This window comes from Dermacentor albipictus, chromosome 2 (assembly GCF_038994185.2).
Source record: "Dermacentor albipictus isolate Rhodes 1998 colony chromosome 2, USDA_Dalb.pri_finalv2, whole genome shotgun sequence".
Classification (NCBI taxonomy): Eukaryota; Metazoa; Arthropoda; class Arachnida; order Ixodida; family Ixodidae; genus Dermacentor; species Dermacentor albipictus.
This window is the reverse complement of record NC_091822.1, coordinates 102,793,127-102,811,189: the sequence shown is the minus strand read 5'-3', so window position 1 is coordinate 102,811,189 and position 18,063 is coordinate 102,793,127. Positions and strand designations below refer to the sequence as shown.

Genomic DNA, 18,063 nt, shown 5'->3' with positions numbered 1-18,063 from the left:
CTATCCTAAACGGAATCGCGGAGTTATGAGCGAGAACGTGTTTAAGTGAACCTGCCATTCCTATGTTTCCGGATGCGGCCTCCGTTACTGCTTCAAGATATGGAAAGGTTTCCTTAGAAAATGGTTTAAACTACTTATTAATAGAAACGTGTTCATTCTTTCAACAGCTCCAGATATTTGCTATATTAGGTGCATTGACACGATGCAAATTTTTGCTGTTGCTGTAGCCATGGTGTTTTGGATATAAATACCTGTACTTTTTATAATGAAGGCGAAGAGGCGCCCTAGGCTGGGGTGCTCGCACGGCGGGCGAAGACAGAAGACGAGGAGAAGTAAACAAGGGTTCGAAAGGATCGCTCCTCACATGCTTTTCAATCCCTACAGCCTATACACGTAGCTAGAAGGCCTGCGTTCCTTCTACCCAGCGTGCGTTGCCTTATATGCTGCGTCTCGGCAATACATCGTGCCTCTGTAGTGTTTTTGCTTTTCCCATCCAACACGTGGCTCATGCCCACTATGCAGAATTAGCGAAAGGATAGGAAGATTATTTTACATTAAAACAACAAAAAGCTTTCATGACTAATATACAGTAAATGCTGTTGAAAGATGTAAATACGTATTAAAATGGAAGCATGATTAATAGGAAGAATCAATATTCAATAATGAAAAAATAACGAAGATAATTAGAACAACTTAATGTAACTGGAAATTAGGTGGAATTCCTGCATTAAAAATTTGCGGACTGCCCAGCAAACATCGCCGTGGGAGAATCGCAGATCAGAGCATCCAAACGAAGTAGTCCAAGCTGAATGCTTAAAATCAATGCAAAATATCGGCGCCAATTTCGCACGCTTTCTGATAACGTTTGATGTGTCACTGTGTTAAACAGTGGTTCAATACTCGGTAATTTCGCTTCTGGTATTACTGTTCTTCTCCAATCGCTATTACATTTACCTAAACAAATATCTAAATACTCGCATAATGACATCTTTATTTTATCCTGCGTTGTCAGGGCGTTATAGCGTGCCCAGTATTCAGGTAAACGCAAGCGGACTGGGCCTTTTAGCACATGAGCGGAGGCGCGAACGTGAACGTCCTCCGCGATGCAGCCACCTGGCGGCTGAGAGCTCACTCAAACGCACAACTTGTAAAATAGTCACCAAACGTATTTTACTTTGCTGCTGGTGTACATCTTCGACAGCAACAAGGTGATGCCGCTATGAAAACATTCACATCAACAGCAATGTAAAATACACTTGGTTACTGCTAAGTTAGCTCTGTCTTCGCCTGATTAAATTCTAAACCGCCATTAGGCTGCACTACATGCACGCCATTCGCGTTTGCGTCTCCGTTTTGCTGCCGGTAAAATGCCAAGCCCGCTTGAGCTTACCCGAATACTGGACATGCTATAACTCTCCATTGCCTTAGCAATGATGCAATAATAAATCCTGCATTAGCATCCCAGAGTGATGCAAAGCCACGTTTAAGCACCATAGCGTCCAGGCGACGCAACGGAAGCGCCTGCACGTCAAGTCAACGGTTATGTTCCTACGATAGCTTTGCGGCTATGTTGTTGCTCGAGGCTACGGGTTCAAACCAGGCAGTGGCAGCCGCATTTTTACGGGGTTAGATACTAAACCGCTCGTGCACTTAGAGTTCGGTGCCGTTCTAGAACCGCAGTCCCCCACTACGGCGTGCCTGGTAATATAAATGTGGTTTTGTCATGCACAGCCTCACAACTCAAATAAGGTTCATCACTTCTCCTACGATGCGATGAGCCGTGCGAGGTAATCACCATTCTCATCTTCTCTAAGGTTATGAACAATGGCGCACAACAACGCTCTAAGCAAACACGTCTCGCATTGCAGTCTTTGTGCTATGCAGACGAACAGCAGGGGACTCGCAAGTTAGCATTTACCATCAACTCGTCACTCTCGCCTTGCACTTAACGCGGAAAAAATTAAACATTTGTCGTCAGCATCATCGCCTGTTGTCGTTGATCAAAGCAATCAGCACAGAAAATTTCGCTTAGATCGATTCCTGCAGAGCGCGGGATCCCCATGATTTATCACTCTTTTGCCCCATTACATTTCATAACATAAGGATTCCCCTTATGTTACCTTCTTCACCCTGTTCTTTCTTATCCGCCTTATTGAATAACCGCAATACATGCGGATCATCATCATTATCATCAGTTGGGGGGCGTTCTGCACTCAGCAGCGAAGGAGGTCAAGAGGAAAAAAAGAAGTAGAAGGGGCTTACTGCACCGTTGAGGCCAGGACAGCATCAGCCTTATGACTTCAGAGCGTTCATCGCAGTCTTCCACATCAGCGGTAAGTCATTAGTGCTTTATTTCTGTTTAGTTCGCTACTTGAGCGAGCAGAGCGAGTGATAATATGAAATTATCACAAAAAATTTAGCAGAGGCAATCAAGTCTGCTTACGTGTGGGAAATTCAAAAGCATTATAGTCGCTTTGGTTGAACGTTCTTTTTTCTCTGAATCCTTTGTCTGCGCAAGCTCTCGCCTACGTTTTAACTGCGCCTTGGTAAAGCAGAATGAACACTCACCAAGCCTGTCGATGCGCTTACTTACCCGCAAGGAGTTCATAACTCGAAGAACCACTCAGCGGCGTCCTATTTGACATTAGTACAATTTGTTTTATACGATTATCTTCTACACTCATGACATGCGGTCACGTCCTACTCATTGACGGTGTAGCGACATGCTCAACGACACAAGCACAAGGCAGACATTTAGTGAACCAGAACCGCAAGGCCAACGTTCCGTTGGGACTTCCTCTTCAGCCACCGAGGTGAGCGGACACGGAATGTCGAGCTATTCACGAGTGGCTTCAGCGACTCTTTTAGGCCGCGGTATCAGGTCAATTGAAAAACCAGGCCAGGAGTACCAAAAGATTTTACCAACGCTGCAAACAGGTGCGTCCGTTGGCGTAAGGCATGTGTACATGGTGACGTTAAGGCGAGGCCTCACAGAGTGGAACATTTTTAAGACGCTCTTACACGGCTGTCTCTCTTGACAGAAGTGTTTGCGCTGGGTGCATGTAAAATGAACCATCCATGGGCGGTGACGTTGAAGGGCGAAGAAGGAAAAAAAGAGGATTATCGCTGAAGACGCATTTGATGTGAAGGACCACCACTATGTGGTCACTGACCGGTGTGACGGAAGAGTCCGCATCAAACTCTACTGGCTTCACGGTGTACCTTACGACGAGGTACGCACTGCTTTGTCGCCTTTTGGAAAGCTGACTGAGATCACCAGGACAGGGGGCGGGTACCAGGATGCGTTGTCAAAGGGCCAACCACCCGTTCTGTCATTATTAAGCTGAAGTCGGGCATCACCCACCGCTACTCGCTGCCCCGCCAGCTGCGAGTAGCGGAAGTTGTTGCACTCGTGAACGTCCCTGGCAGAGCTCCCCTCTGCCTCTGACGCCGCGGTTTCGTGCACATACGACGCGAGTGCCGTGTACCACGCTGTGGGCTTTGTCATCGTTTTGGCCACGACGAGACCCAGTGCGTCCCAACCTATGCAACAGTGACAGGGCCGGCATTGAAGGAAGATGTCACAGATCACTTGATGGACGTGGTTGACGCAGTGGAAGCCGCAGGCGAACGGGAAGAGACCCAGCCCTCGGTGTGAAGGCATTGAGGAGGGCAACCACTGTTAATGTAGCCAAGTCACCGGACGGCTGGAAAGACCCATGGGATGGCACGGTAGGACCAACTAACTCGATAGAGGTCGAGGTAAAAGAGGCCAAAGAAACTTGCACATCAGTAGAAGTGACGAAGGTGGAACAGCACGACACTGACAACAACCGTTGTGCCTACGTCAAGTAGTGCACCTGTTAAGCGGCATCACGAAGAGGCGGGCTCGCACGAGGAAAAGGATCAACAGATTGGGAGGGACGAGCCTGCACCGAAAGCTACCCCAGGACGCCGACCGGCGTTCAAGCCCAAGCCCGGCGTTCCAGCAAAACGCCGTTCTCCAGCCTCCGTCCTTGGGATAGCAAAATTGTTGTTGGGGTCTGGGAACTGGGCTTTGTGGGCAGGATGTGCGTCGGCCGTCGTCATTGGGCTCTGAAGTCCAGAAAACCATGGTCCGCCTCCCTATACTGTCGAGTGATCGTAATAGATGTGAGACGGACGATCTGCGGTCATCATCATCATCATCATCATCATCAGCCTGGTTACGCCCACTGCAGGGCAAAGGCCTCTCCCTTACTTCTCCAACAACCCCGGTCATGTACTAACTGTGGCCATGCCCTCCCCGCAAACTTCTTAATCTCATCCGCCCACCTAACTTTCTGCCGCCACCTGCTACGCTTCCCTTCCCTTGGAATCCAGTCCGTAACCCTTAATGACCATCGGTCATCTTCCCTCCTCATTACATGTCCTGCCTATGCCCATTGCTTTTTCTTGATTTCAACTAAGATGTCATTAACTCGCGTTTGTTCCCTCACCCAATCTGCTCTTTTCTTATCCCTTAACGTTACACCTATCATTCTTCTTTCCATAGCTCGTTGCGTCGTCCCCAATTTGAGTAGAACCCTTTTCGTAAGCCTCCAGGTTTCTGCCCCGTAGGTGAGTACTGGTAATACACAGCTATTATACACTTTTCTCTTGCGGGATAATAGCAACCTGCTGTTCATGATCTGAGAATGCCTGCCAAACGCACCCCAGCCCATTCTTATTCTTCTGATTATTTCCGTCTGATGATCCGGATCCGCCGTCACTACCTGCACTAAGTAGATGGATTCCCTTACGACTTTCAGGGCCTCGCTGCCTATTGTACATTGCTGTTCTCTTCCGAGACGGTTAAACATTACTTTAGTTTTCTGCAGATTAATTTTTAGACCCACTCTTCCGCTTTGCCTCTCCAGGTCAGTGAGCATGCATTGCAATTGGTCCCCTGAGTTACTAAGCAAAGCAATATTATCAGCGAATCGCAAGGTACTAAGGTATTCTCTATTAACTTTTATCCCCAATTCTTCCCAATCCAGGTCTCTGAATACCTCCTCTAAACACGCTGTGAATAGCATTGGACAGATCGTATCTCCCTGCCTAACGCCTTTCTTTATTGGTATTTTGTTGCTTGCTTTATGGAGGACTACGGTGGCTGTGGAGCCTCTATAGATATCTTTCAGTATTTTTGCATATGGCTCGTCTACACCCTGATTCCGTAATGCCTCCATGACTGCTGAGATTTCGACAGAATCAAACGCTTTCTCGTAATCAATGAAAGCTATATACAAGGGTTCGGTATATTCCGCACATTTCTGTATCACCTGATTGATAGTGTGAGTATGATCTATTGTTGAGTAGCCTTTACGGAATCCTGCCTGGTCTTTTGCTTGACAGAAGTCTAAGGTGTTCCTGATTCTACTTGCGATTACCTTAGTAAATAGTTTGTAGGCAACGGACAGTAAGCTGATCGGTCTATTATTTTTCAATCTTTGGCGTCCCCTTTCTTATGGATTAGGATTATGGTAGCGTTCTCCCATGATTCCGCTGCGCTCGAGGTCATGAGGCATTGCGTATACAGGGTGACTAGTTTCTCTAAAACAATCTGTCCACCATCCTTCAACAAATCTGCTGTTACCTGATCTTCCCCAGCTGCCTTCCCCCTTTGCATATCTCCCAAGGCTTTCTTTACTTCTTCCGGCGTTGCTTTTGGGATTTCGAATTCCTCTAGACTATATAGAATATATCTCTATAGAACTCCTCAGCCACTTGAACTATCTCATCCATATTAGTAATGATATTGCCGGCTTTGTCTCTTAACTCATACATCTGGTTCTTGCCAATTCCTAGTTGCTTCTTCACTGTTTTAGGCTTTCTCCGTTCCTGAGAGCATGTTCAATTCTATGCATATTATACTTCCTTTTGTCAGCTGTCTTACGCTTCTTGATTAACGATGTGCGGCAGTTGGTTCATATTCTCCTCTAGGTAAATGGCAGCTAATTTTTCGACTAATCTTTGTGTCGCGACTTTGAACGTGCGTGGACTTAGCGGGCGTAGAAGGAAATGCCAAGTTAACCGTTTTCTTATTGAAAATAGTATTGACTCATTGGCCATTCAAGAAACAAAAATTGCGACTGATGAATACACGGAGCAAATGGTTAACGTTTTCCGCCCCTGATATACCGTAAGTGTATGTCACGCGGCGGGTAGGTCTTTTGCGTAGCAGGATTGCTGTAGTTGAAGCCGTCACGTTATCCGAGGACCGTAGAACGGTCCTCTGCGATTTTAGTTTTATGCGAAGCATATTACTAGAGCTCAACCCAGCTCCTCAGGCGCGGCTGTGTCGCCTTCAATACCCCGTGACACGGTGACGTCACGACAGAGGAGAAAAGGGGCTCCAACTCGCGCCGTCGCTCGCGGCGGCGCCTTCAAGGCTGACCACGTGACACTGTGACGTCACGACAGAAGAGAAACAGGGCTCCAACTCGCGCCGTCGCTCGCGGCGCCGCGGCGGTATTGGCGGCGAGGAGTTACGGAGTCGCCATCTATCGGAAGCGCCTCGCTGGCGTAGTATGAGGGATCACGTGGCACGCTCCTCATAGGTTTTGCTGTCAGCGCTCACTGAAAACACCATGCGCGAGCTCTCCCGGGCATTTCTGTAAGTGCTTTCGAAACGAGAGGTGTTTTTTACTGTCTAAACAAAAATCTTGGGCAAACTGAAAGCACAGAATCGTTTACAGCCGCTATCTCTTTACCGAATACGTACAGTGAACGCCACTGCGCCCGGTCACCGCGATGGAGCCTCCCGAACCGGCTTCTTGCGTGAAAGGTAGGTAAACGCTGAGAGCAAACTATGTGAAATATGTTCTTAGTGTTTTTATAACTAAATGGAGCGTAATAGAACGAAGCCTCAATACAGCGATCGCACAGATTCGCAGCGACCGACTGCCCGTCTGCATGCTTGTCCGCGATACTGTTTCGCTTTCACCGCGCGCGCGTTTTCGCGCCGTGCCATGAGCTTTAGGCCGCAGAATATGAGCATTTGACAGTATACAAGCAACCATTGTTGCGTGGGCGCTATCAGAGCTATTCAAAAATAATTTCGTTGTAGAGGCTTCGACGCCTACGGGGAGGGGACTGTGATGTGCCGTCGGGACGATTCAATGCTTTTTTTTCTTCTAAATTCTTGGACGTTTCAATATTATTTCTCGAGTTGCGCCGCACTGTATGTTTATCGGTATTCTCAGCGTGCGATTTCCCGCTGCTTCTTTTTTTGTAATCCAGTGCATTAATCCATAATGCCATGCTTTTTTTAATGTGCTTCTTACCGCTCCCTTTCCACTCCAGTGAACTTGCCAGTATCTATAGCATCGACAAGTTCAGAGACCAAACCGTCATGTTATTAGTTACCAAGTCATGTGTTACCAAACCGTCAGCGGACTCGGGCGAGCGTCTCAGTGCGCGTTTTCCGAACATCGCAGACCCGGCGCCGTAGCAGAAATCTTCCTCGCGTCTGTGTTTGCTGCATACCCGAGTTGTAGCCGATGACTGTTTGCCGGTTTTATGTTTCGCGAGCCAAGCTTCACGCAGCTTCTTGTCCTGCGGCTACGTGTGAATAAGGCTGACACCGGGCTCCGTTGCGTCAGTCCGGCACTGCGGCACCGAGCAGTAGCCTACCATGTTGCGCGCCTTCAAAGGCAGCCACTACCTATTGTAGTGCTTTCAAGTGTTGTAAAGGAGACACTCGAAGCGGGAAAATTTCGCCACTAAATGAGGACCGCAGCGTACGAGGGAATTTAAACTCGTTTTCAGCTCGCTTCGGCGCTCCCGAAGCAGCCGACGCGACCGCTATGTCCACGTGATCCCTAATTGCACGTCACGCCGACGGTGGCGCCAGCTTTTCCAGTGGTGGAGCTCGAGGCCAATATAAGCAGCCGCGCTTGCCTCTGCTAGACACTCACGAGGTGAGATGCCTCCTGGAGACAGAGCTGTTCGTTGGAATGAGAAGCGAAGGTTGCGGCGTGCTACAGAGACTGTTTCTAGGTGGCTTTGCTACGGCGCAGCGACTACGCGCCCCGCATCGGACGCGGTGAGCGTCGAGCAACGCAGCGTTCGGCGCGACAACGAAATGTGCGCCTGAGCAAGCGCCGCACGCCTGAGCCGACGCCGACGACACCGGCTTTTCTGCGACACGAGCTCCTTAATGCTGTCGCGTTAAAATAAAGGCTAGTATGCTTCGCATCCTGGGCTTAACCTTAGCTAATCCACAGCCAGTTTTTTCAGAGATGCCTTGGACGCCTGCATGTGTTTGTGCTCCGAACGCAGCACGGGAGCGGGAAGTCTTTTTTGGTGATGTCCAGCAATACATGAATTGGGAAAGGCATGTCATAATACTGGGTCATTTTAATTGTGTTTCCTTTCCACAAGACAAATCTAAGTTGACCAGTGTTTGTGATAAAAGTGCGTTGCTTTTAAGTTTGATTGTAAGGCAACAAGAGCTTGAAGACATTGGTTATGTGTTGTCAAGCGAAAACCATACCATGTACACGGACTACCTAGGTCAGTGTCATAGCAGGATAAAAAGAATTTATCCTCCGTTAACCTTTGTGCCTTTATTTTCGAGTTATAAAGTATTACACGTTAGTTTTAGCGCTCATTGCCTCGTTATGTCAACAATAGGAAAGAAACAAAAGCCACCAATATTCAGCTGGGACTTATGGAAGCTAAATGATAAGGTTTTGCAAGACGTAGTTTTTAAAAGGCAGTTCAAAAAAAGCTCGGAAATTTCCTCAGCATAACAACGTCAGCGTTCTTACTTGCAGTATGGGGCTCTTTAAAAGAGACGTTAAATTCACCGCGATTCAAAGAGCATACGTAGTTTATCGCAAGTAAAAAGAGCGTGAGAAGGAATTACACCTGAGGTTAAATTATATGCTCTGCGCAGAAAGCTCTTAGCCTGGCTTATTTTCGATAGAAATAAAAGAAGTTAAGTCTGAGCTCAAAGTCGTGAAGAAAAGTACAGGTGTGCGGTATTAAGGCCAAAGGCCGAGAGCTTATGGATGGGAGAGGCGCCTACCGAGCGAACAATAAGTGACGAGAAGAAACACGCGGTTTCCAACGAAATAACAGATATAAGTTATCAAGGGGAAGTCACTAGTGATGCTGGAATGATTGAGCGCACATTTGAGTCTTATTATGAAAATTTGATGGGGAAAAAGAGGTTTATTGAGAGGTTTAGAACTCACTTCTTTTCATTAATGCCAACATTATCAGACGAGCTCTCTGAAGCGCTCCACAAACCAACAAGCCTTTCAGAAGGTGAGGGTGCGATTGCACCGGATCGTCCACCAGCAGGCACACCCGGCCCACACAACCTCCCAGATTCACTAAGGCGATATAACAGACAGCGAAGACCACCAGATCACCTGGCCTACGCGCACCGATTCCAGCAGACTGAAACAGCCTAGGAGTGTTGACTGCTACTCTTCGATGCTGAGTGCTTTCCGTGTTTTGAGTGTTTCCATTCTTCAAAGAAAGGAGGATGAAACGGCCAACCAAGATAGCAATACTGTGCAAACGAAGAGAGCAGCGCAGCTATAAATACGTTGCCTTCTTATCAATAAAGCATTCTTCTTGTAGCCACGACCGTGTGCATTACGCTCAATACACGCATGTGTGAATATATATTCTTAGGAGGTTGTGTGAGTATATATAACAGGGGTTCGATTCTGAGCAGCACTAGAAAAATTTGCTAATTTTTCTGTTCTTGGAGAGCGGCACATACCCAATGACACATAGCAACGGACCCAAGCTGACGTCGAATAGGCGGATTGAAGAGTAGTACGTGCCCAGTGGTATGTTCTCTGACTCAACTTGGCGTTGAACAGTACACTGAAGAGCGCCACGCACACAGTGCCACATACACAGCACGTAAGTTAGTCCAATGGTTGGTTTTGAACCAAGATCCCTCTGTACAGCAGCCCAACGTACCCATCAGACAATAGACTACCCACTGACCCAAGCTCACCAGAAAAGATTAACGACCCAGACATGCAGGCATATAGACAAGCAGTAATATAGGCACCGGAAAATGCGTGAACACTGTGAAGGATAACTGCTTCTAGTACATTGAAGTGTATGATGGCGCTCTAAAGTACCGATATGGGGTTTTGGTATGAAGCTCCAAAAGTGAATGTTTCGCACTCTATATTTCCTCCATGTAATAGATATGTTATCGCAAAATAACACAGAAGGAATTCTGTAAAGTAACAATTTATTGAATCAAACTCGCTCATTATTTAAAATTTGCGTTCCTTTGAAACTGGAGCTTGTTCTCCGGTGTCATAGTAGTTGCTACTACTTGTGTGTTTTTTTTTCTGTTTAGCGGTAAACAACTAAATGCTCCTGCATTTTTTCGAGGACTTTGTTCTAGATTCTTAGATGCCACTCTTTTTCGCAGTCATACGAACATGCACTCAGTTTTGTTCACAATGATGTTATATTATCGTGGGCACAAACCATTGACAGCATGCGACGAGCTATATGTACATAAACTAGCGCAATACAATGTAATTAAAGACCGCAGCGCATTAAGTCGAGTTTATAGCGGCACAAAACTACATGTTTCAGCAAAAAAGTTGATACCCAAGTCTTCCACTTTTTGTAGGGAGAGCCTAACGAAAGCTCAAAAAAGGAAGACCACGGCTATGGCTGGCGCCATATGGCACTGCTGTTGTTCTTGTGCTTAGCCGGTGTGGTGTATGGAGCGGTGACAGCTGGATTTGTGACAATGTTGCTTATCCCCTCCAAGTCATTTGCCGCTCCACCAATAAACAAAGTAAGTGCAAATTTTTCATGAACCTAATGGAACCTGACCCTCTGTCCAGTGTACCATCTGTAATACTAAGTTTCAACCTATTATTTGCGAAGATTCAATCTTTCATTCTATGACTGCTTGGTTGGTCTGCGATCGTTAACTCTAAGTAACAGGAAGTGATACACATATTTATCTAATAGCCTTATTAATGACCTGTGCTACAGACAAAGTTCGTTTTTTTATATATAGCGTTGCACCACAGGAAATGAAGGGACTAGATTTGCTCTACATCCAGAAACACGCTCGTGATTTCGGTAGAGGCCACCTGCAAGTTGAGCGCATTTATTGCTTGTGTTGGGAGCTTGGTTTAGGGGCAAGTACACATGTTCGGACAGGTTGAGAATGCAGAATCGACTCCCTCTATTCAGAACTAAAAGCAGGTTTGCCGAATGGCTTAGGTAGCTCCACCGTCTGGTGAGCAAGGGGAAATGACCCCTACGTTGAGACACGGCAAACCAGGTTATCTGGCTTTCTGTGGATCAAGACAGCGTACGGTCGCTACAACCCCTCCTCCCCCCTCAGAATTCCGGATGCTTAGGTGCGAATGGGGGAAGGAATGACGAGTTAATGTTCAAGATAGGCTGATTGCACGTGTTCGCACGACATTGCCTCTTTTTTGCCGCGATCGTCAATGTTCAAATTTTTTTTTTCTCAACACAAAACCTCACGAGAGGGGCCTGCATAGAAGGGAGTCAATGGTGGCTTGTCGCGCCGCACAAAGACGTGTGTGGTTGTGTTCACTCTCGCGAAACTAAACACAGGCAGCCCAAGGGAGGTACGTGGGAGTGTACGTCGACACACAATAACAATTGTTAAGATATATTTCTCCTATAGCGGGCCCTACCCTCGGTTAAATTCTTCCCTATTCTGTACCTTGCTTACTAGTCGGTTGTATCGCCGAAGATACATGCCGTGCAAGATATCAGGCATATCACATCGCCAAGGGATTGGTACTGCTTGAAAGGCAGGCCATGTGTGGGTTTGTGAAGCTGTCAGTCGTGCACGCGAAGAGAATTTGTCGACTTTAGAAGTTACAAGTTTGGAGACAACTTCGCCTTTAGCAGGGCTGCCTGAGATAGAAGTGCTCTGAATATGACGCATACTGGATAGCTCATCATAAGCTCAAGTCCTATCAGAGGGCTGCGCAATAGACGACGAAGTTTTGGTGGCCATGTAGGTTAAGCGATTTGACCAAGCCTACCAGGAAGGAAGCTGCAAAACTGGCCCAACTGCATGTCATAGGTGATTTGTAATTGCCTGATAAGATATTTAACATGCTGAAGAAAGGACCAAAACTTTCCCACATCTACGGAACTTCAGGTCCACGGCCTGTTGGCACTAAATAGGCGCGTCTCCAACTCGGTGGAAGGTAAAGACAGAGAAAGGTGCCTGTTGGAAGGAGTGGAATGCGTTGCAAGAAATGTTCGGCGCGAACAAATGGAGTGTAAGGATCCAGCTAGGGAAGTGGTTGCCTATTTTATGCAAAACAATCGTCAGCTCCTGGTGGTCGATAAGGAGGGAGGATTTGTTGTTGTGTCATCCAAAACCTACAGTGGACAAGCTGCACTTGCAATAGGAAGAACTTCAAGCCAGTAAATATCCAAGCGAACAAGGTAGACGCCAATGCCCCGTCGCTGCGTAAATATCGTGAACTTTTAAGACTGTCCAGAGCGGTTAATGCTGCGAAGTTAGGTGTGCTGCCGGTGTTTTTAGCGTGAAAACGCATAAGTCAGAGAAACCATTCCGGTGTATTGTTAGTGAACGTGATTCGTGGCAACAACTTGTAAGCCGGGTTCTTTTAGAGAAACTAAAATCACTTATAGTAGAAGATGCGTTTGTTACACAAACTTCAGATGATGTCACGCAGTTCTCGATACGTGTTCAGCGGGTGGGTTTCCGTTCTCAGTAGATGTAGTATATTTATTTTATTTGGTGCCGCATACAGAACTATTTAACGTTGTGAAAAACTGTATTGTCGAGAGCGGCGTTCTTGCCTTTGAGACGGCTGCAGGGATTTCCATTGATAATTTGTATGACGTTACTGGAATTTTATCTGCGTTCCCCATTTTGATGTACGAAGAACAGATTTATATTCAAAGGAACGGGAACTGTATTAGATCAAGCTTGGCGACAGTGCCGTTAAACACGTTCTTAGCCTCTTTTGACAGGGCGTTGGCCCAGACCCTTGATATTAGAAATGTGCATAGGGTTTACAGATATGGGGATAATTTTTATTTGTGTTAAAAGTCAAATCGTGTATGAGTATCACTAACTTGGTGGATAGAATCCTAAAGGAGTAGACAGCATGCAAAGCGGTTATCCTTCATGCATGAGCTATCTTTTGATAACCATATACATTTTGTAGATATGACCCCCACGCTGTCAGAAGAGCATATCTGCTGGACCTGCGGTCCCCTATCATGTAAAGAGTTGATTTCCTACAATGAGGCCCCACTCAAAAGTCATTAAGAGGGGTATTGCCTCTGTGGTTTTAAAGGTGCGCTGATGAGATCCTGACCTCACAGGATAGTGGAGAGCTTTGACGGTCAGGTCAGCCGGTAATATTCAGCTGTGTATCCTCGCACCGTCGTAGGTGCAGTAGCTGAAACTGTCCTTCAAAGATTGAAAGGAAAAATGAAGAAACGGGACTGAACGAAAACAAAGACCAGAAGATCTACCTTACATGTAGAACGTTGCGCACAACCTTAAGGGGATAGCTAGTAGGCACAAGGTACCTTTGGTCTTCTCGGCACCAAGGAAGCTATCGCGCCTGAACATGTAAATTTCAAAGGAAATTTAAAGGATAACTTTTTAAATCAATTTTAAAGGATAACTTATCGGCACATCTACCTGTCCGCTTCAAATCCTGTAAAGATAAAGGAACATTTAAAAGGATCACCATTCTTAGCAGAAGCAACCAGGTGCTGGCACGTGTAATGTTGGAGGCCATTATATATGAAAAAAAGATATCTAGAGTAGCGATACGTCAGTAGTATCGCGCAGTGCTGAGTTTAAATTTTTTTAGACGCTTTTTGAGCTAGCACATGTTCGTATTAGCGATACGTCAGTAGTGTTGCACAGAGCTGAGTTGAACTTGTTTAGAATCTTTTGAATCTAGCACAAGATTGATATTCACAGATTTATGGTGATATGATGCGCGGAACTTTGATGCTCATGTATGGCGTGGCTACATATTGCCATGTTTTCAAGAAATATATTTAGTTGCGAGTGACGCCCTTTTCTTCCGGCTGTGTTTCTTCGTGTGTTGCGATGTTTTCGTTGTTAGAAGTGTATGTCGAAGCTCGTCGAGCCAGGTGTGTAGTCTCTATAATGTTGCTTTGTCACTGCTGGAGTGCTTTGCTGGGTGCAGAAAAACTGGCCTTGAGCGCAGATTGCTGACCCATAGAGCGTCTCGTCTTAGCTGACTCCAAGGTAATCCTTCATTGTTGTTCGCGGGCCACGTAGTACTAGAGGTAGCCTTTCCACCCAGTTCCGATTCTCAAGGTCAATGACGCGGTTAATTGTCTGTAAAGGCGCTCGACCATGCCGTTGCTGTGTGGGTGGTAAGCCGTAGTCTCATGAAGGTACCTGCCGAGCGGCGTCTGTAGGGCAGAAATAAGCGAACTTTGGAATTGTCGACCTCGGTCAGTAGTTATTCGCAAAGGGCAGCCGCACCACGAATGTATCTACAAATGCTTCCGCCACTGCTTCGTCTGTGATGTCTTGTAGAGTCGCCGTCTCAGGTCACCTTGAGTACCGATCGACACACGTGAGAAGGTGCCTGAAACTTTAGCAAGGAGGGAGAGGCTCCCCCAAGTTTAAATGCACGTGATTGAAACGGCTCTGAGGTAGTCGAAACGGCTGCACCACTTAACGTGTGTGCCGGGTCGCTTGCACAGTTTGACAGGCTTGGGAGCTTCTTGCCCAGCATCGAACATCTGTGTAATCTCTGGCCAGAGGAAGTGGTCGGTGATAAGCGTCTGCGTCGCTCTGACGCCGGGGGGCTTAGCCCATGCCATGAATCGAATATTGGCTGCCAAAACTGATGAGGCATGAACGGGCGAGAAGCTCCCTGCGATGTGTCGCACGGGACCAATAGCCGTGTCTAGGGATGCGGCATCTCAGCAAAATGGAGCGACGAGCCTTTTTCCCACAATTCGCGCAGCTCGGGGTCGTTTTGCTCGGCGGAGGCTAGAGCATGGAAATGCAGAGGGCCAGCACACACAGCGCCGATAGGCGGCAGTGAGTCAGCTGCCTGATTTTCAGCCTCCGAGATATGGCAGATTTCTGCAGAAAATTCTGAAGTAAAGGAAAGTTGCGGAAGCTGACGTTCTGGTACGAGGAACTGTTGTTCATGAAAACGATGGTTAAGGGCTTGTGGTCGGTCAGAATATAAACGCTAGAGCGTTCAAAAAAAAAAAACACCCGCAATGCCTATACAGCGCAGTAGACGGCCAATATCTCGCTCCTGAAGGTGCTGTAGTGAGCTTCTGTAGGTTTGAGGTGCCTTGAGAAAAATCCCAGTGGCCTCCAGCCTGTGTCATCGGGCTGCCGCAGTACAGCACTCACTGCTGTGGTCGACGCGTCTACCATGAGGAGAGTTGGCGTGTCGGACAGCGGATGTATCAGCAACATTGCAGTCGCCAAGCGCGTTTTGCAGTCCTGGAAGAAGTGTTTATGCCCCGGGGACTAGTGGAAGGTAGGAGCTTTTTGGAGTCGCGACGCAGAGGTCGGTAAGCGGCTAAAGAACTTATACACAGGATGGTATGAAGCATCAGTGAAAACTGATGAGCTCTACAAGTTCGCGCAACTTTCGGAAGTAGGTTGGTGAGGAGAAGTACTCAATTGCCCGCACCCATGATTCCAATGGCTTGATGCCTTGGGGTGAAATGCGATGGCCGAGAATATCCAGGGCCTCAACTCCGAAAATGAATTTATGGGGCTTTAGACCCAGGCCCTGTTCATGCAGGCGCTCAAATGGAACGCGAAGGTGCTCTTTGTGCTCTTCATCTGTGCGACTTGCGACGAGTAGGTCAAGACAGGCCAAAATATCCTGCTTTTCTTGACACGTACCAACTAGCACCGCAAGCGGCCGCGGCACGAAGCTAGGCCATTTTCAATGAAACAAGCATGTTTTTTGTGAATAATTAAAATTGGCAGTGGCTTAGCTCGGCTATGCCACGATATACGTAGCGAAAGCTAAGGCATAGCATGGTTAGCTTTGGTTAATCTTGATTGCAAGTGCAGGTTAATCTGGTTGTCTAGCTGTGTTGCGGCGTTTGGGGCTCTTGCATTGCCCAGAGAGCGCTGCGAAAAAAGGTGCTAAAAAGCGCCCTCTGCGCTAAAATGGGTCGTACCAAGCTCGCTCGTCTGCTTCGGAAAGCACGTTTACAATATGGACCCGCCACTTTCGGTTGTGTTGTTTCACGGCCTGCAGCGAATATCGGGCGCCGAAGATTTTTTCAGGGGTGGTAGGCTGCGTAAAGGCAAGAAATTATGCAGTGCCGAATACGTGTACGCCGTTCAAGAATTAGGCGGCGAAGTTTTAGCACCGTGTCAATCGCAAGTGAAGCGAGTCACGTATGAAGTGGAACTTCAGGTAAGGTTTGCACGCTAGCTGCTAGATTCAGGCGCACAAACGCGAGGAAATGCTTGCTATAAATGAATCCACAGCAGCGATAAGCAGGCATCATGTGTACGGAACTGCTCGAGCACATGACGGTACGCGCCGGGATGTACGAACTGCTCGAGCGCACGATCGTACGCGCCGCGACGGCAGTGGTCTTATCGACTTGCCGCGAAACGGCGGGCCTCCTGCAATCTTTGTTGACTGCATGCCGCTAAACAAATAGGCCTGCGCTGTAGTAGCGGCCATCTGTCCCTTTTAGTAACTGGTAATAACTGATGCAACGCATATAAGCTCGCACGTACGTGCGAATCGCGGTGCAGCGCGAGCTCGTGCGCTGCTCGCTTGATGTAGGTAATGACAGCGCTCGAACATCGATGTGCTGCAATCAATACTGCCTTGCTGCGATGCCTCAACGTGCTAGCTTGAGATGAAGGATGAGCATTTAACTCTCTTAACCTGTGCTGCTCGTAGTGGAGTAGTGAATTGTCATCGAATGAGCCCGACCATTCGTGCTCATTTGCACACACCTTCACTTCACCACTTCGCATCGGTCGACTTGTTAATTGTCGCTGTGGCCGGGTCTTGAATCGTGAATTACCAGCCATGCCTGCTGCTATGTCGGTCTGCCGTCGGGACTGTAGGTGTGAAACACTGAACTTTAGAACGCAGATAATCAAGCAAGCTTCAAGACAGGCGAAGCAGTCAGCATGGCGCGAAGTTTCGCTTACTCAGCGCGACGAACTGCAGCTATGCAGCGCGCCCGACGCTCCACTTCGTGAGGCCTTGAAGGAAAACGGTAGAATCTGATGTTGGGATTCAGGCCTTCTTGTTCATGGCAGCCCACGACGCAGAAGTAATGACGGTGACGCCTTTTCGAGGCTGGGCTAGGTCTCTCCGGATTGGCGTCACGAATTCCTTCTGCTCCTGGCATTACGTCGCACGGCACACGGAGAGTCCGTTTTAGTTAAACTATAGGCTGCGGCGAGCTCGCAGCGTGGTCTGTGAGAAGTGACGAGCCTTTTCGCACTTGCAACAGGGCAGAAAAAAGTGCGAATCGACGCAAAACTCGGCCTAGAAGCGTGCTTCGCCACAGCCAGGGTTCAATACGACCCAAGCTGGTACGACCCAGATGTTGTTTCCCGCGCCGCCACCAGGCGCCGCTACTATACCTCAAACTCCAGCGCAAGACCCCCTTAGCCAGTTGTTCGGCGCGCTGTTCGTCTGTTTCCGGGGCGATTCGTTTTCTCTTCATCTCGTTCCGATGTCGATTCCAGGTCTCCTCCTGCTTATCAGAATTCTCGCCGTCCATACTGCCGCCTGAACTGTCGTTGCGGCGCACGCGAGCTCTCCTTTTCAATCCTCCGACATGTTATAAGGTATGCGACACAGCTAGCGAAGAGAGTGGAGGGGAGCGCAACGAAGAGGAATGCGTGGGACATGGTGTGCCTCCTCGCATCACCACCACGGCGAAATCGCCAGTTCGTGGCCAGTAAAGCTTTCGCTTTGAAAGTGGAGGCCAATGACTGAAAAAGGCAGGTGACGGACATGTATTACACTTCGTTCAACACATAGCAGTCAA

The 18,063-nt window shown here is 47.8% G+C and overlaps 1 protein-coding gene across 1 annotated transcript in view; it reads left to right on the top strand.

Moving 5' to 3' along the window:
- Positions 1-2,228: 2,228 nt before the first annotated feature.
- LOC135911671 (neprilysin-1-like) overlaps positions 2,229-18,063 on the top strand; it is a 124,235-nt gene continuing 108,400 nt past the window's right edge. The window contains exons 1-2 of the mRNA XM_065444012.1: positions 2,229-2,333; positions 10,646-10,816. Coding sequence (XP_065300084.1) covers positions 2,295-2,333; positions 10,646-10,816 — 210 coding nt within the window. The 5' untranslated portion in view covers positions 2,229-2,294. The remainder of the gene's footprint in view (positions 2,334-10,645; positions 10,817-18,063) is intronic.